At 44.2% G+C, this 20,222-nt stretch overlaps 1 protein-coding gene across 1 annotated transcript in view; it reads right to left on the bottom strand.

The window, feature by feature from the left end:
* Positions 1–20,222, bottom strand: part of CHST8 (carbohydrate sulfotransferase 8) — a 307,225-nt gene that overhangs the window by 217,786 nt on the left and 69,217 nt on the right. The window contains exon 2 of the mRNA XM_007671503.3: positions 18,132–18,364. Coding sequence (XP_007669693.2) covers positions 18,132–18,261 — 130 coding nt within the window. The 5' untranslated portion in view covers positions 18,262–18,364. The remainder of the gene's footprint in view (positions 1–18,131; positions 18,365–20,222) is intronic.

Raw genomic sequence — 20,222 nt, 5'->3', positions numbered from 1 at the left:
CAATCTGTTTGGCTGGAATTACCATATTTCCCCTTTCTGGGCCCCATTTTAATTTATCACCCCTAGGAACTTTTAGTGTAACGATTCTGAGACCATATTATATTATGATCAATTTTCAAATTACCAAAATTTGATGTCTGTTTCCTAATTTCATTAAGCATTTCCTGTTATTAGTTCCTACATGCTCATTATTTTTAATTTAACATATTTTAATGTGCCTAAGAAATTCTGGGCTCCCTCAAGTCATCTCCAAGGATGTTTTTCAGAAAAAGGAACAAAGTGAAACCTCAAACTAAATATCAAAGTGGGGGAGGGATACATAATATATTGCTAAATCATGTTCCAGATTAGATTAGCTGGACAGAAAATGTCCCAGAATCATGGTGCTTTTATAGTTGAAAATCTTTTGTAAGATTCTTCGATCTTATTCTTTTGCTTCTCTCTGAGGGTCTGCTTCCCTTTTCTCATAATTACCTCTCACTGGTTAACAGTAGCCATTCTCCTTCCTCTGGTAGGGATAAAAGCAGTTCTCCCTCTCCAAATTGTAAACTCAATCAATCAATCCACGATATTTACTGAACACTTACTTTGTGCAGAACACTGTATTTAGTACTTGGGAGAGTATAATACTACAGAATTAGCAGACACGTTCCCTGCCGATATCGAGTTTACAGTATGGAGGCCAGGGATTTTGTCTGTTGTCTCTATTGTACTCTCCAAAACGCTTAATCCAGTTTAAACATTTTGCATGAGTCACTTTGGGATTCTGTGATTTAAAACATCAAGCACTTAGTACAGTGCTCTGCACACAGCAATCACTCAATAAATACCATCAGTTGATGGATTCTCACCTAGCGTGGCCACTAATGGCTCTCAGGAAGTCTGGATGATTCTTTTGTCAACTCGGCCACATTTTCATTGCAATAAATGAATGAACAATAACTATAAAAAAAATAAAAACCAGAGTGTATTTAACATGTGGGAACAACTAGTATTTGTACTTCCACCCTTCCTTGGTAACATTCATAAGGGTTTTTTTTGTTTGAAAAGTGCTAAGAAGTCAACTGCTTTTGTGTTCGTTGTAGTGCAAGCAACAGCCAGGACATAAGGTTCTTTGTGGGAATTTGCAAAGCCTATGTTACCAGCCTAGGTGCCTAATGCCTGGAGCCCTGTCAATACCAGGCAGGGGGCAGACAAACAGAAAACTTGACTGTCTGCCCTAGAACCTGATGATTGACCATGTTATCTGACCCATAGCAAGTGCAGAGCTGTAATTATTTCACTGACGTTCCCTGGAATTCGTTATGTTGAAAAAGAAAAGTCAACTCAGGAGAATTTGTAGTTAGGTGAAGGATATAGGAGGGAAAAAAGGAACATATTCTGAGGAAAAGAGGGAAAAGGTGACGATGTTAAACATATCAGGTCGCTTTCTACAGTGTTCTAGAGAGAGTAATCAATCAATTGTATTTATTGAGCACTCACCGTGTGCAGAGCACTGTCCTACTTAATATTTTAAATCACCATCACTAAATGACTCAGGAAAAATGTAGGTGGTGGTGTTTAAATGAAATGTAAACAATTAAATGAAAATTCTCATATCAATCAATCAATGGTGCTTACTGAATGCTTTGCTCAGAACACTGTACTGTGCACTTGGGAGAGTACACTAGATATAACAGACATGATCCCTGCTCTCAAGAAGCTTACAATAATCTAGTAGCATTGTAAAAATATTAAATTGTGATGGATCTAAAAAAAAGAGCTGAGCCATCCTTGTGACTGTTTCTGCTATTCCAAAAAAAAACACACCAAAACTCTTTCAACATACTTAATCCTGAAAAACATTATCCTGGAAAAACACAACCTTTACATTTTAATACCTTTTAGCAGTGTTGATTTTGTCAGTGATATTATGCCAAGCTATTTAACAAAATGAATGCCTGCAATGATATGTCACTGCTGATTCTGAGTCACAACAAGCATGTGTAAGCAACTTAAAATTTATATCTATATGTAAATTTATACATATAACTATAGATATACCTATCTATATATATCTTGCACACACTATTTACAATACTGTTTCTGGCCAGAAGAAGCTTAAGAGGTTTTAAATAAAACCCTCTACCACCAGGTAGTATATCATTCGCCTGACAACTTGGAAGGATGCTTTCGCCAGGATCTCACCAAGGAAGATGGATTTATGTACTGATAACACTTGTTTCTAAATTCAAACAGGGGCAACATCAAGAATCAACTAGCCAATAAAATCAGGAAATGGCAGCAGATGACAGTCAGGATCAACCAACCCCACTGGAGTCCCCCAGTTCTGTTGAACATGCTATCGATGGTCACAACCCAAACTTCTGCTTGCTTGTTGTGGGCAGGGAACTTGTCTTCTGACTCTGCTGTATTGTTCTCTCCCAAGCGCATAGTAAGCGCTCAGTAAATACCAATGATGATGATGGTGACTTACATAACATTATTTAAGCACTTACACATCTGCATGTCCATTTTTCCTTTTCTTCTCTCTGAAAATTATTTTGTATCTGTCTTCCCCACTAGGTTCTAAGCACCTTCTAATTGTATTGTATTCTCCAAAGTGTTTACTACAGTGCTCTTCAGACAGTAGATGCTTAATAAATACTACTGATTGATTTTTTAATGGTATTTGTTAAGCGCTTACTATGTTCCAGGCACTGTTCTAAGGACAGGAGTAGATACAAAGCAATCAGGTTGGACAAAGTCCATGTCCCACATGGGGCTCACAGTCTTAATGCCTATTTTACAGATGAGGTAACAGAGGCACAGAGAGAAGTTAAGTGACTTGCCCACAGTCACACAGCTGACAGTTGGCAGAGCCAGGATTAGAACCCAGGTTCTACTGATTCCCAAGCCTGTGCTCTATCCATTACGCCACACTGTGTCTCTATTTGATGCTGGGGCTTGCAGGACGCAAGGTCACAAAGTTCAGGAACCTCTACACTTCTGATGGTCAACTGGCCACTGATGGCCCTCGCCAGTATCAGACAATCAGCATTCAGCCTAATGGATTGACATCATGAGCTCCATTTTCCAGAAAAACAGTGATGGCCCAAGATTCTAGAGCCTGCCTCCAGAAACCCCTGAGCCACTAACCTTCTCTGGAGCCCTTGAGTTCCCCTCCCGGGTCAGAATGAAGTCTGGCGCAGCATCTGAGCCAGGAGACTTGGCAGCACGAGTGGTTGAGGAAGACTCAGTGCCAGAAAAAAAACAAAAAAACCACGGTGTCGGTACCAGGCAGGGGACAGGCTGGCTGAAAACTGGACTGTCTGGTATGAACCCAGACAAAAGGCCACCCCCCAAACAGTCCTTTCCGGGTCACTGGTGAGCAAAAGACCAGTTGGGAGCAAACCATCCTCTAAAGGAATTGTCCTGCAGGAAAACTGCACCCCAACACGAGAACAACCAATGCAGCCCCCACATCCTCACTTAGGGAGGCACAGTTCTGCCTGACAAGGGGTCACATTGCCATTCAACAGATGCACCAAATGACGTGTGAGCAGAGCACAAGTCTTCCTCCCCCTTTACTTCCTCCCCCGATAGGCACGGAAGGGGCAGGAGCAAACAGGAAGACCACGTTCTGGCCCGGGGGAGGCAAGTGGCTGGTTTCAGCAGCCAATGTGTGGTCCATTCAAAAGCTCATCTGCTGGCGTGGGGGAGATTTTTAATTAACAGCTCAGCTGAAGCCAGAGGAAGTTCTGCAAACAAGGATGGCACAGAATAAGCCTTTTCAGGAAGCATTCTGCTCCCCTGAGAAGAGAGGAAAGGGAAACAAAGGGTTTTGGGGGGGCAAGGCCAAAAGGGAAGGTAGGGAAGGCTAAAGAGACATATGGACAGGACACTCACACAGACACCAACACATACACACACACACACACAACTAAAAAAGGTGAGGAAAAAGATAGAGAGGTAAGAACAAGTTATGAATAAGGAGAAAACAGTGACAGTGAGTTGCAGTGAGTACATAGGAATAAAGACTCACTCTATTGGCTGACCCTGCTTCACACCACTCTCTGCCATGAGGCTTATGACGCAAGATCATGATACAAACGGGGCCCCAAAATATCAACGCTTCCCCCGATTCCTGGGAATGCTCAGTGACTCAGCTCCCCACAAATACAGCAACTCTGTATTTGCCAAGGTGAACATGGGCACATTTCACAGTTGTCTTCCGGATGTGTCTTCCCGGGACTGAACGTACAATTCATCCAACCATGACTAAAAAGGGGCAGGCATCCATCAGAGGGAAAGTTTACCTCAGAAGAAGCAGTATGGCCTAGTGGAAAGAACATGGGGCTGGGAGTCTGAGGAGCTGGGTTCTAATTCCAAATCTGCCAAATGCTTGCTGTGTGACCTTGGGCAAGTCACTTAACTTCTCTGGGCCTCCGCTCTCCTGTTCTCCCTTCTACTGAAACTGTGAGCACCACGGGGAACAGGGACTATGTCCAAACTAATTAACTTGTATCTACCCCAGTGCTTGAAACAGTGTTTGACACATACTAAGTGCTTAACAAATACTATTTAAAAAAGCATAATAAACATCTCTAAACTCCTCTACTGAACGTCTCTCTCTTTCAATTATGGCTAGATAGTCTGGCCTACAGTTCAGGCATTAATGATTGGAAATAACAAGAGTAATAATAATAACAATGATGACATTTGTTTAGCAATTACTATAAGCGAAGCAAACAATTACTATAGGCTAAGCAAGCACTAAGTGCTGGAGTAGATACAAGATAATTAGTTCTCACATGTAGCTCATAGTCTAAGTAGGATAGAGAACAGGTATTGAGTCCCCATTTTGCAGGTGAGGGAACTGAGGCCGAGTGAAGTGATGAGACTTACCCAAGGTCACATCGCACAAAAGTGGCAGATCAAGGAAAAGAACCTAGGTGCTCTGAGTCCCACACCTGTGCTCTTTCCACTAGCCCATGCTGCTCCTAACTAGGCTATGCTGCTTAGGACATGGTCATCCTAAGAGTGGGAAGACCAAGGAGAGGGAAAACTTTATTGCTAGGATATTTTGTCCTGTCACATTCATTTCTCTCTCCCGACAAATCACTGGGTAATTTCCTCTCTGACTAATCCTCCTCTCTGACTACCATGGGGGCCCATTAAGAAAAAGGATCAGGGCAGCTTGGTAACTGATAGCTGTTATCAGTAGCAGGTTTGGGTGTTCCCAAGAGGGTCATGCATGCAAAGAGAACACCCTGATGATTCTCAGATTCCCTTAAGTCAGCAGTCAGTGCTCTCCAGACAGACCTCTAGCATAGCTGAGGGGAAAAGGGTGGCAATTGTTTCCTCAAATAAATGTCATTGAGGAGAGACAAGGTCACTCGATGGCCTCGTGGCTTCCTGAGTATCTGATGATGGAGGAGGCAGGCCATTAGAGCTATTCGCCAGTGTATAATTACTTTGAAACTGTGTGGGTGAGATGGTCATTAATATTAATATGTAAAAACTTAAAGGATTATTATGAGGTATTGTAATAAGCCAGGATCTCCCTCACGCATCAACTACTTCCTGGAAATGAATGAGGCATCGGTGCATTCACTTTATCAACCCTGGAGGATGTGAGTAAATGCAACTTTGGCACACTAAATACCTTCCAGGGTAGAAAGAGTTAATTCAGCTTCCAAAAGTGCCTGAGTCTGATTGGCCTCCCAGAGATTCCACAGAGAGACAGAAAACAAGAGAGAGACAGAGGCAGAGATGCAGAGACAGGGTGAGACAGAGAGAGACAGAGAGAGACACTGCGCCCCATTGTGAATAAACTAAGGAAATGGCTCTGAGGGAAAAACTTCTTTAATAATAATTGTGGGATTTGTTAAGAGCTTACCACATGACAAGAACTATACTAATCTCGGTGGTAGATACAAGTTGATCAGGTTAGACACAGTTCCTGTCCCACGTGGGGCTAACTGTCTAAAGGGAGGGAAAACTGAATCCCCATTTTACAGATGAGGAAAGTGAAGCACAGAGAATTTAGGTGACCTGCCCAAGGTCACTGCAGGAAAGTGGCAGAGTTGGGATTAGAACCCAGATCCTCTGACTCCCAGGCTTACTTTTACACTTGTGAGTTTGTATTTGGTTCACTGCTCGTAGTAGACTGTAAGCTCCTCGAGGGAGGGACCAGGTCTTCTTTCGTGAAGCCCAATCACCCTCAGCACGGTGACTGGCACACAGTTAGTGCTCAATCAATGCTGTTGACAGCCTGGCTCTACGTGCCATACTTATAATTCTTTGAGGGTTTTCGTTTAGCTTTATCAGCCTCCCTTGTTGGAAATGTGGTATGGGTCCTACCATTTCAAAGTTAATTAAAAGTAATCAAACTGGCCACTCTACAAAATTGTTTTCCTACCTGCTGGGCCCCTAAACCTCGGTGAGAGTTTCAACGCCAGGAGACAGAGAACTCAAACCTAAGTCCACCGAGGGATATTAAATGGGCCAAGATGGAGTCAAAATAATAGACAGATGCCGATACTTTTCCACGGCTCATGGGGTATTTTAAGAAATTTCCAGGTAACAAAAACAGTATGAGCATTTTTCCCATCCGAGCTGCAGTATGGAAATGCACAGCTCTAATGGAGTCATGACACAGAGCTGTAGTTTGCTAAGTAACAAGGTGAGTGTGTTCAGAATAAGTAATTAGAAGGAGGAAAAAAACATGATTACTGTGCATCTTTATTACTGGTCCCTTGCTATAAAGCTGCTGTAATGTACAGTAAGGCTGCAGCACTATAGCTCCCAACTGAGTTTAAGGTTATTAGAGTAATCAACCCCCTTTTGCTTTCTCCCCCACTGCTGGAAAAGGAAGGAAGAGAGGAGATGCCATTGTGCAATATGATCTGATGGAGGAGATTGATGAGTCATTCTTCTGCAAGGTCTTCAAGGCTCTGCCAACTTTTATATCTCCCCACTTCATTGATGGGAAACAAGGATCCAGGCTGGAATATTGCTGAAAAGAAGGTTTAAAGCCCCTTCTACTTCACCAAGCCCCAGGTTTTTGTTGCAATCCTTGTTCCACCACCACCTTTAAATGTGACTCCAGTGGCTAGAAGGAGATCTTCTCTATAGCCCCCATAGGAGGAAAAGTACACTTTTTACTCTATCAATATAGTATCGCTATTTTATAAACAGTATTTGCTAAGTGCTTACTATGTAGCAGGCTGCACTAAGAGTTACAGAGATACAAGGTCAGACACAGTCTAACACAATTTTAATCCCCATTTTTCAAATGAGGGAACTGAAGCGCAGACAAGTTAAGTGGCTTCATATAGGTCATGCGGTAGACAGACTGTAAGCTCACTGTGGGGAGAGAATGTGCCTGTTTATTTTTATATTGTACTTCTCCCAAGCACTTAGCACAGTGGTTTGCACATGGTAAGCTAAATACGAATGAACAAAATAAATGGCATATCCAGTATTAGAACTCAGGTCTTCTGACTCTCCGGTCTGTGCTCTTTCCACTAGGCTGCACTGATTATCTGTGCTAGTGGAGAGGAGGGTTGGTCTTTCTCTCCACCTCTCTTTTCTCCTATAGCACATAGAGGAAATGTAAAAGCAGCAGAAACAGGGACTTTCAGGGAAGCAGGAACTGTAGTCATGGAGTTGCCAGGATAACAGGGGGAAGGAAGCGATGTCGGAGGTCCTAGGTCAATCGAGAGAACCCCATTGGTGGTCTAGGGAAGTGTCAGCACGGAATAAGGTCAAAGGGAAGACAGGTTTGCAGTTTGTATTTTAAAATCTGCATTGAATGATCTACTAGCAGATCACAGAGAGATGACGGTACAGTACATTTTAGAATCAAGGCTCTTGACACCTATGACTTAATCATTTCAACCAGCAGTCAATCAACCAATGGTATTTTATAATAATAATAATGATAATAATAATCATGGTATTTGTTGTGTTTACTATGTGCTGAGCACTGTTCTAAGCGCTGGGGTAGATACAAGGTAATCAGGTTGTCCCACTTGGTGGTCACAGTCTTAATCCCCATTTTACAGATGAGGTAAATGAGGACAGAGAAGTGAAGTGACTTTCCCAAAGTCACACAGCTGACAAGTGGGGGAGTCAGGATTAGAACCCATGACCTCTGACTCCCAAGCCTGTGCTCTTTCCACTAAGTCATGCTGCTTCTCTATTCAGTGATCTATTTAATGATCACTTACTGTGTGCAGAGCACTGTAGAAAGAACTTGGGAGAGTACATTAGATTATAAACTAGTTGGAAAAAGAGGCTTTAAAACAAATTACAGATGGGGAAGTAACCGATTATAAAGCTACGTATATACCTGCTACCAGTCCCATTCAGAAAGGTGAAGTAATTTCTTGGACAGAGGCCTGGGTTACCAAACAGTAGGTGGAAATTTTAGCCACTCTTGCAGGGTTCCTTGAAAATGTCATTACTTCTCTGTGTCATATATAAAATGGAAATAGACCCACTTGACCTTATTACCTCAAGGGGAAATTACGAGGCTACATAACAGCAAGGAAAGTTTTTGCTGAGTTTGATCACTGCCATCTCAGTCCAATCTGTTTAGTTTGTTGATATTTCCCTCTCATCCCCTGACCAATGCCCTCTTGATTACAACATGTAGCTGCAATTCAGCAAGAGAAAAATATGTACATCATCCCAGTGCAACTGAGGAATTCAACTTTAGGGGGACTGCAGACCATAGCAAGTATCTGATATTCCAGAGAAACCATCTCTGACAGGAAATACGAACCTTAGGCTTACACTGGGGGTTCCTATTGTCAGAGTCCTTTCATCTCCATCCAAACTGGTACGATTTTAATCTAAGCATTTATCCTATCCTACCTTGATTACTGCATCAACCTCCTTGCTGACCTCACTGTCTCCTGTCTCTCTACACTTCAGTCCATATTTCACTCTGCCGCCTGGATTACTTTTCTACAAAAGAGGTCAGTCCATGTTTGCCCCCTCCTCAAGAACCTCCAGTGGTTTTCCACCCACCTTTACATCAAAAACTCCTAACAAGTGAATATAAGGTACTCTAAATTGCCCCCTTCCTATGTCACCTCACTGGTTTCCTACTACAGCCCAGCCCACACACTATGCTCTGCTAATGCCAACCTACTCACTGTACGGTGATCTCATCTATCTTCCCACCGACTCCTTGCCCACATCCTGCCTCTTGCCTGAAACTCCTTTTCCCTTCATATCTGAGAGATGATCACTCCCTCTATCTTCAAAGGCTTATTAAAAGCACATTTCCTCCAAGAGCCCTTCCCTGGCTAAACCCTCATGTCCTCTTCTCCTACTCCTACCTGTTTCACCTTTGCACTTAGATTTTTACCCTTTATTCACCCCACACTCAGCCCAACAGCACTTGTGAACATATCTGTAATGCATTTATTTATATTAATGTCTATCTCCTCCTCTAGACTGTAAGCTCTTGGTGATTAGGGAATGTCTATACATTTTGCTATGTTCAAGCAATCAATCAATGGTATTTATTTAGCACTTACTATGTGCAGAGCACTGTAGTAAGCTCTTGGGAGAGCACAATACAGGAAAATTAGCAGACAGGTTCCCTGACCATAATGAGTTTTCAGCATATGTTGTATATAGAGACGCAGTGTGGCCTAGTGGATAGGGCACGGGCCTGGGTTCTAATTCCCACTTCGTCACTTGTCTGCTATGTGACCTTGGGCAAGTAGCTTAACTTCTCTGGGCCTCAGTGACCTCACCTGTAAAAAGTGGATTAAAAAGGTGAACCCTATGTGGAACAACGACTGTGACCAACCCAACTAACTTGTATCTACCCCAGTGCTTAGTAGAGTCCCTGGCACAGAGTAAGTGCTTAACAAATACCATTTAAAAGAAAAAAAATCTCCCAAGCACTTAGTACAGAATTCTGCACCCAGCAGAAACTCAATAAATACGATTAATTGACTGAATGAGGAAACAAGACTCTCCGGAAGATCAAGAAGGTGTCTGGTGGATGGTACCGGGGCTCCAGATGGTGAGAAGACAGAGAACAGTCTCTGGGACAAGAGGAAAAGGTCCACCGACATCATCCCAGGAGCCCTACTTCCTGCCCTCCTTACTCATCATTAGATGGTCTATTGTTCTGGGTTACAGCCAGTACTGGGGAGCAGTGTATCTCTTCACATCATGTTCAGGGGAAGCTGGGAGAGGCCAGACCTTGACCTTGGGTCTGACTAGTTGTCCCCTAACCAACCACAGTCTTCCCACGCCCCAGTCTCCATGTCCATAAACCTTAAATCATACTGGCCTCCTAAACCATACTACCTACCTCTCTTCCTAAAGCTCGGCTTTTTGTAAAGAAAAATCTGAAGCAAATCCACAGAATTCAACAGGAACATATAATAGGTCTCCTATTTGAAAGAGCTGTTTAATGCCCTACAGGAGGGATATTGGACAAGGTTTCCTCTCTGTTCAGTGCTTCCATTTCTCCAGTCACCAGCTACCCTTGAGCCCCTCCCCATCTCCATCCCAGTTCTAACATATGTAAGGATCTAGAAAGCATCTGTTTCTAGAGTCATTACTGTTTCAGTAATGTTCAGGGAAATTTAGGCTAAATTTAATCTAATGGCTAGGGGAATCCATTTTTGTCCACTCTAAATGACCGGCTGTCATAGCAATGTCTTCTGTAGAGAAGAGTGCATTGTATCAATAGAAATATATGAAGAGAATGCTTGTCAATCAGTGGGAAAAAACAGAGCTCTACACCCACTATGTAGGACATATATACTTTGTAAGCATTGGTTTCCAACAGATAAATGTAATCAAGGTTTATATGCTCACAGAAGCCAACAGGATGGGATTGTTTCACTCGAAAGATCAGAAGAAAATTGTAACTAATGTTGTGGAAAATTACTTTGATATTGCTTTCTCAGTACAGCATCACAATTAGGTTGCAATGTGAAGCACAGGGAAAGAATAAATGAATAGTAACAAATCAACACAAACAGCTACTGTCAGGAGTACTTTGCTCGGTGAAAGTAATGTAAGCATTACTTAAAGTTTTATGACTGTAGTTTTATACCGGTTTAAGTAGTACATCAAGGTTTTGCCATCGTGCTCGCTGGGGCTAAAACAATAAAGCGTGATTTCCAGATTGGGTGGAAAAAAACTAAAGGGCCAGAGTATTTTTATTAATTTGGTTTCATAGATTACCCTGCCCCAATGAAAGACGATGGCATGCCTGACCACCAAGTTGCTCTCCTAGCTGGTGGTACTAATAATAATAACTGTGGTAGTTCTTAAGTACTTACTATGTGCCAAGCACTGTTCTAAGAGCGCTGGGGTAGACACAAGGTAACTGGTTGGACACAGTCCCCGTCTCACATGGGTTCGCAGTCTTAATCCCCATTTTACAGATGAGGTAACTGAGGCACAGAGAAGTTAAGTGGCTTGCTCAAGGTCACACAGCAGACATGTGGCAGTCAGGATTAGAATCCACATCCTCTGACTTCCACTAGGCCACTCTTCTCAAACACTACTAAAGTGCTCTTTACCTCTGTTCAGTGCTCCTGCTACTGTGAGATATATATATATATACTGTGAGCTCATTATGACTAGGGAATGTGTCCACTGCTTCTGTTATATTGTACTCTACCCAGCACTTAGGTCAGTGCTCTGCACACAGCAAGCACTCAATAAAAGCCATTGACTGCTTTTTAAAGTAAGGTGGATGCCACCAACCCAGTTAACTGTCAAGACATTTTAGCTCACTCAAGGTGACTGGCCAAGGAATTTCCTAACTTCTGCAGTGGGGAGCAGTCCTGTCAGAAATGTACAGCTGTGTTCCACCTCCAAAGGCCTTCCAGGAACTGGAGCGTTATGAAGGAAAGGTTATTGGAATGGGCTTTAGAATGAATTGGACTCTTCAGCAGGCTGACTGAAGCTGGGAGCTCTCTCCACCTCCTACTGCAGAGACACATACTCCAACTCGGTCCCCAAGTGTAGGACAGTGAAGCCATGGATATCCTGTATTTTTTCTTGTCCCTTCCCTAACTGGAGTGAATCAAAACTGGGGGGGTGTTCCCAAGGAGGGAATCACACTTTTGCTTCAGTCCTGCCACAGTCTATGACCTTCTGTCCATGGCTAGAGGAATGAGATAATAGGAGGCCAATATAGGCAACAATTTTTGTTCTCCGCGTCTCTTTTTTAATGGTATTTGTTAAGCACATACTATGTGCCAGGCACTGTTCTAAGCGCTGGGGCAGATGCAAAGTAATCCGGAAGGACCACAGTCCGGGTCCCACATGGGGGCCACAGGTAACTGAGGCACAGAGAAGTTAAGTAACTCACCCAAGGTCACACAGCAGAGTGGCACAGCTGGGATTAGAACCCCGGTCGTGTGATTCCCAGGCCTCGGCTCTCCTCTAGGATGCACTGCTTCTCTTGAATTTTTAGTCCATCTTCAGGACTCAGGGTGCCTTATTCCAGCCCCCACAACTCTGCAGTACAATCACAGTCTCTGTTTGTCCCCTACACAAGATGTGTGTCCCCAAACCTAAGGATTCTTTGACTGCCTGTTCTCCCTCTATCCCAGCCACAGTGGGGCCATAGCTCAGGGAGGAAGCCCAGGACTGGCAGAGTTGGGGGAAAATAAGTTGGAAGGGAAGAGTCATGTTAGCCCAGGAAGAGGAAGTTTGTCTGAAAGGGCTGGACCCCATCCCCCACTTTGCTGATGCCCTGACACAGCTAAATCATTTTTTCCCACCCAGTCTCTCCCAAATCATAGAGAATGCAGAGACCAGTCCATTTCCACCACCTCTGCCCCCTCTTTCTCACCAGACTCCTTTCTTGTCTAGTCATATGCTGTCAAGTCATCTCTGATCCATAGCGATGCCATGGACACATCTCTCCCAGAATGCTCCAGCTCCATTTGTAGTATATTCTGGTAGTATATCCATACAGTTTTCTTGGTAAAAATATAGAGGTGGCTTGCCATTGCCTTCTTCCACGCTGTAGACTTGAGTCTCCACCTTCAACTCTCTCCCATGCTGCCGCTGCCCAGCACATGGGAGTTTTGCCTTGTAGCAGATTGCCTTCACTCACTAGCCACTGTCCAAGCTAGGTACGGAATGGATATGACTCTGCTTGATTCTCGCTCCCATAGTAGAGACTAGAAAAGTACTGGAAACTCTCCATTTGTGATCCTGAGAGGGGACCTGACTCCTTTAGTCAGCAAGAATAGTGACCCTCACCATCTACAGCCAGGGAATATTCAAAGCGGGGAGACCGGCCAGGCTAATTCCTGTCTGTTTCGGGTGCATTTCCCCTTTAAACACTACCAGGCAGGGCAACTCAGGAGCCTCTGATGGCAGCAGGACCCTGTACGCTACTTATGCCAACAGCATTCTCTGCCCCCTCGTTATCTCACCTCACCTCTGACAGGAGTCTCAGAAAGGAGGAGGCAGCACTGGAGACAAGGAGAAGGCCAGGGGAACTCCATAGCAACTAGTGCCCTAGTCCATCCAGGGTGTTAAGTGTCCCCACACGTAAGGATTCTTTGACCAGCCTGTTCTCCCTCCATCCCAGTCCCAGTGGGGCCAGAGCCTTGGTCAGCAGGGCTCTCTCTTTGATTGTGAATATGGAGGCGGTGGCCTGAAGCACAGCAGGCCACAGTGTACTTTACTTCCTCCTGGACCCTTTGTCTGTCTTCTGTCCCAGGGTTGGGCAATTAATCCAGCTTTCAAATCATCAACCAGATTTTAGGAATATTTCCTGGCCATTTAGCAATTGAACATGTAGGGGCCAGGCAAGAGAGGGAGAGGGATGGGTGTGAAAGGCAGAAGCAGTTGCACCCACTGTAGTCCTTTTCTGGATCCAAGAAGGTTGCAGATACTCTTAGTAGCCCCCACCTGCCCCTGCTCTTAGATCAGGATGCTGCATGCTGAATTTTCCCTCTGCTCCTCTGTACTACATCACTCCATTGTTCCAGATTTAAAAATGAATCTGGCCACCTAAGAGCAAGGCAAGAAACTCCACAGACAGTGAAAAGACAGAACCTGAGCTCTAGTGGCTCTGAATATATTTTCCAGAAACAAGAGGAAACATGTGCTTATTCAGGGAGACCCATGATAAAGAGCCTCTGTTTGTCGGCTGCATAATGGAACTAACTTTTACTGGGAGACACTCACAGCTGTGACTTCGAATCTTGTTCAAGCAAGTTTAAATCAGTGCTGGTTGTCTCAGTGAATCACATTTCTAGAAAACTCATGGATGGGACTTCTCTATCATGGGCAGGACATCTCTATTATGCACCAAACTTCATAAGGGGAAATGGGCTTCATTCCTTTCACTTAAATTTCTAATATTGGGAGATTTCATCATCATGAGCTCTTGTGTAAATGCACCATTTCCTAACCCAACAAGTGAAAGGGGTGGTCCCTTATTGATCTTAGTGATGAATAATGGTAAAAACAAGATGAAAAATGACATCTTAGCAGGCAGCACTATTACAGAGTGCTGCATATAGACCTAAACAGGTCTAAACCTGATGGCCTAGCCCATCCTCTTGCATAAAGGCCATCTCAGTACCAACATATGGCAGGAAAGTAGGCAGTAAGAGTTTGAAATTTGTTCAGTAGTCTTCCCTTCACATAACCTTAGCCCTTAGAAGGGGCACAGTGGATAGAGCACGAGCCTAGGAGTCAGAAGGTCATTGTTTCTAATTCCAGCTCTGCTGTGTGACTGTGGGGCAGTCACTTCACTTCTCTGGGCATCAGTTAACTCATCTGCAAAATGGGGATTGAAACTGTGAGCACCAAGTGGGACAGGAACTGTGTCCAACCTGATTTGCTTATTTTCACCCCAGAGATTAGTACAGGGTCTGGCACGTAGTGCGTGCTTAACAAATACCACCATCATTATTTTTATTACTACACCAACTGAGAGCAAAATAAGAGTGAATTGGTAGACATGATCCCTGTCCAAAAGGGGCTTACAGAGTACAGAGGGAGACATACATTTAAAAAAAAAATTATGATAAGGGAAATGACAGAGCATAAGGATATGTACATAACTGCGGTAGGATTGGGGATGGAGTGAATATCAAGTGCTTAAGGGGTACAGACCCAACTGCACAGGTGACACAGAAGGGAGGGTGAAAAAGGGAAATGTAGGCTTAATTGGGGATTGCCTCTTGGAGGAGATGTGATTTCAGTAGGTTTTTAACAGTACAGAAAATCACTGTCTATCAGATTTGAAGGGGGAGGGCAGTCCCAAGCTAAAGAGAGGACACGGGCAAAGGGCCGGTGTTAAGATTAATGAGAACAAGGCACAGAGAGTAAGTTGATACTAGAGGAGCGAAGAGAGCTTCAGGTTGGAGGAATGTTGTGAACATTTGTTCAGGTCCACGAGGAGAAGGGACAGGGGAAGCTTTGGGGTGTGCCCTTCCATATTGAAGGAGCACTGGCTTTTCCAGGAAATAGCTCCAGGTGCCCCAAACTGAGGATTCTCTTATATGGGATGTTGGCTTCATGATGGGCAATATAATAACTGAGAGACTTTATTATTATGGAATTTTGGCCACCGTTTTAAGATTCTGGTTCCCCTAACTGCACTTTTCTGGGGTCGGCAAAGAAGCAGCATGGCCTAGTGGAAAAAGCACAGCCCTGAGAGTCTGAGGATCTGAGTCCTAATCCCAGCTCTGCTGCTTGCCTGCTGTGTGGTCTTGGGCAAGTTATTTAACTTCTTTGTGCCTCAGTATCCTCAACTGTAAAATGGGGATGAAATATTTCATCCCCCTCCTATTTTGTCTTTAAACTCTGTGTGGGACTGGGACTAGGTCAATTATTTGAATCTACCCCAGCACTTAGAGCAGTGACATATAGCAAGTGCTTAACAAATGCCATAACAATAATAATATTAGTAATTTCTATTAAGCATTTACTATGTAGTGAGCAGTGTAGTGAGAGTTGGGGTAGGTACAAAGATAATCAAATCAGAAACAGTCCATGTCCCACATGGGGATCACACTTGAAGTAGGAGGGTGACCAGGAATAGAATCACTATTTCATAGATGAGGAGTTAAGTGACTTGCCCAAGATCATAAACCAGGCAAGTGCTGGAGCTGGGATTAGAATCCAGTCCTCCGCTTCCTGGGCCAGAGTTCTTTCCATGAGGCTACACTGAGCTCTCTATCATCCAATCTTGCAAAGAATTTAAAACAAGCTTCTCTCCTGGCCTGACTGACCCTTTACAGCCCAAGGGTGGAGCATCTGATGGTAATGAGGGTTCATGAACTGAGACCAGTATCAGAACTATGAGATCTCATGCCCAATTTGAGTGAGACTTCTTAGTTGCCCACAGTCAGATTTCCTTCCACTATGGACCAATGAGACTGTGTAAAATTGCAGGGTACAGTAAGTTTAACATTCATCAGGCTCATGAAACCACTTGTTCATAACATCTTCAAACCTTTTCAAGTCAGATGGAAGAAAAGCCTTCCAGATCCCTGAAGTGAGGTTGCTTTCACCAGCAGTTCCCCACATAGGCCTCAGCTTCCTATAGCTCTGGAAGTTTGGAATGAAAATATATATTTTTTCCTGCTTGAAGAACTTCAGGCCGTTGGGCTTCCCACAATGGAATTCCACTGAAGGGTGATGGCTGAAGTGATTATTTTGAAACATTCTAGACTGTGAGTCCGTTATGGGCAGGGATTGTCTCTATTTGTTGCCGAATTGTACTTCCCAAGTGCTTAGTATAGTCCTCTGCACACAGTAAGTGTTCATTAAATAAGATTGACTGAATGTAATTCTGAGCTTGAAAACAGACAGACCAAAGAGGAGACCTCCACTTGAAAACTCTAGATGCGCCCCAGACTGTGATTCTGTCTGATGCAACAGTAAGATTCAAAAAGACCCTTAATGCTCCAAGTTGCAGCAGCCTGGTGGTTGAATTAATAATAATAATAGTGGTATTTGTTTACTACATGTTTACTATGCATCAGGGACTGTATTAAGTGCTGGGGTGGATTCAAGCAAATCCAGTTTAACCCAGTTCTTGTCTCCCATGGGACTCACAGTCTTAATCTCCATGTTACAACTGAGGTAGCTGAGGCACAGAGAAGTTAAGTCACCCGCCCAAGGTCACACAGCAGACAAGTGGTAGAGTCAACATTAGAACTCAGATCCTTCTGACTCCCAGGCCCGCACTCTATCCATTAGGCAGCGTTGCTTCTCTACACACACCCTTTGAGGCTAATTGTCAAAGGACCTTACTGTAGGTCCCTTTCCCAATCCTGCAAACCACAGAGGGCTGGAGAGGGAAGATTTTACCTTCAATTGCTAGTGTTGGCACAAATGTGGGGCAAGAGGGCAGCATGTGATCAAGGTCTTCTTCCCTCTTCCACCCCTTCCACCCTCTTCCACCTCTTCCACCCTCTTCCTGAAAGTGGACACCCAGTCCGAGCAACCATTTGACCTTTCAAGCCTCTCTGATGGGCACCAGGAAGGCCAGCTCATTTTTCAAGGAAAACTGAGTATTGACAGGTGCCCTGTTGTTGATCTAATGCAGCATTGATTCATGATTTCCACACTTCCCTCTGAATGCTTGCTCTCAAACAAAACTTGAGAGCGATTGATCTGAGTGACTGAAATACCAATGGATAGCTCTGGTCTGTAATTAAGAGGTGAGAACTTAATAAATCCAGTCTCTTTCAGATTGTGAGGAAAAAATCCCCAAACTTCAGCATGGATAGATATCAGTGAGTTGGCCTTTACAGAAGTTTGATGTTAACAGATTGGTGGGTGGGCCTCTCTTAATGGATTCAAGAAATTCTCTCCCAACCAAAATTGCACCCAGACTCTCTCAGAGCATCTAATGACGCAAGCAGCAATCTCCTCACCCCAACCCTGAGATTCTGGCCGATGATGCTCTTCACCAAAAGTCTGGTTCTCAAGGTGGACAAACAGCCCAGCCTGTCTGGCTTTCGTAATGCAAGACTGAACTAACTGACCACTTAGTCAGTCAGTTAGAAAGGTTTTATGGGGAGCATGAAAGGGAAAGAGGGAGCTGGGTTGAAATAGAGAGGACAGTTCACAGGGGAGAAAGAGCAAAGGGGAAAACAGAAAAATCCAACCTGGTGTCTGCTGGTGAATTATGTCAGCCGGATCCTGCAGGTGAATGAAGATGACAAGGCCAGCCACTCCAAACAGCAGGATGAAGGAAAACATGCAAGTCAGCCTCATAATTATCGCTCGCAAGTCCATCCGGGTTTGACTCGGGGAAAAATCTCTAAAGGCACGCAGCCTCCGAGCCCACTTTGTCCCTCACCACCTCATTGCTTCAGCCGGAAATCCAGGAGGCCGCCATCTACAGGGATTAAAACAAGACCATGTCAAAATCCCCACCCAGGTATTTTGGATCCTCTGGGATAAGGCCACTGATAGATCTGAGGCTTGAGAGCTGGTGTACCCATTCCCCTAATGCAGCTAATTGTATGCAGCTGGTCAATCTCTGCCCTGATGATTGGTCTTTAATGCTATACATGTCACTACTTATTTGTGTCCAGTGAAGAGGCATAGATAGTTTAGGAAATCAGAATCACCTTCCCCACTTGGGGAGATGGGGAGGGTCACTGGAGACCAATCTTGCCCAAAAACCATCTCAAAGGGGCTGATTGCATCTACCGTTCAATCTGTCACTTTTCATTTTTTACTTGTTAAACAAGGTGAAAACCATGAAATGAGATAATGGGATGAAAACAGCTCTCATGATCTGTAGCCAGCAAAGCACACAATGGGAGATTGACAGGAGCAAACCAAGATGTGCTCCTGGATTCAGGGGCAAAAAGTTCTTTCCTTTAAAGCCTGGACTATGTGGAGGGGGCTAAAGGATGCAGAGTGGTGGTGGGAGAAGGCCCAGGGAAATGAAAACCTGCTAACCTGCTGACCAGAGCAGATAGAGAAGGAAGGGTGGGGTACTTAGATCTTTTCCACGCCCTAATTTCCACCACGGGTTCTCTGATTTGCAATTTGTCATGTGCTGATATGACCACTGAATAGCTACCTCTTGAGATTGATCTAAAATTCCTAATGAATCTCTCAAGTCTAAACAAGTTTTCCACAGAGAGCTGTTGCATTCTTAACCCGTTATTGAAAAAGGAGATTTCAAAACTGGCCTTTCATCCATGGCAGATTACAGAACACTTAATGTTGCCTTGGAAAACAATTTAATGAACAAACTAGCACCACCAGGTGCTTTCCTGGTGACAGTTTGGGATCGTGGTTCTCAAACCGGGTGGCAGGTCCCTCAGGGGCCCCACTGAATCTAAGCAGGCTGAACTCTAAGCATCTGCCCAAAGTAGTAGTCCGGTGGTAAACTGACGACCACATGAAGGGAGAAGTAGCACGGCCTAGTGGAAAGATCATGGGCCTGTGAGTCAGAGGACCTGTGTTCTAATCCCTGCTCTCCCAGTTTCTTGCTGTGTGACCTTGGGCAACTCACTTAGCTTCTCTGTTCCCTCAAGAGTAACAGGGAGATTCAGTATCTCCTACTTAGGCTATGTCCAACCTAATTAACTTGTTCCTACCCCGGCACTTAGAAAAGTGTTTGAACATAGTAAACTCTTAACAAAAACCACACACAAAAAAAAGGAAAATGGAGGCTTTCTTCAGTGCAAAATCCTCCACATGACCCTCTCTGACACAGCCTGGTCCACCTTAGCTAATGGCACTAAGGAATCAAGTTTGCCATCAGCCCTTCTGTGTCTTGGCACATCAGGCTCACAGATGAAGGAAGTGGCTGGAAAAGGGATCTGAATAGCCTAGATGCCATGGGCTACCTAAGGACAGACTGCTTTCGTCATCCCTATGTCCAGGCAAGGGGATGGGGAGGTGGATAATTCAGCTCTGTCTTTCCACATACGCTAGTGCGGGCCTAAGCTAAGGACATTACTCAAACCTATTTTGTCCTCTCCTCTCCTGTGGGGACTGATGGTGTCTGAGCTGACAGAACTCTGGCTCGGTTGAATCTCTAATGGGGCTCCTTGAGAGGAGAGGCTGTCTATCATGCCAGTGAGGCTGTCACACGTGTGCACCACGATGGCATGCTAATAACTCCTGTACGTTTTTATTGATGGAAAGTTAGTATAGATGTAGTGGACACTTAAAATGAAATATCCTTAGTTATAACTTGCATCACTTGCCTTCCCATCCCTTCCTGAAGATGC

This window comes from Ornithorhynchus anatinus, chromosome 11, assembly GCF_004115215.2.
Source record: "Ornithorhynchus anatinus isolate Pmale09 chromosome 11, mOrnAna1.pri.v4, whole genome shotgun sequence".
Classification (NCBI taxonomy): Eukaryota; Metazoa; Chordata; class Mammalia; order Monotremata; family Ornithorhynchidae; genus Ornithorhynchus; species Ornithorhynchus anatinus.
The sequence above is the reverse complement of the archived record's forward strand: the minus strand, read 5'-3'. Positions and strand labels throughout refer to the sequence as shown.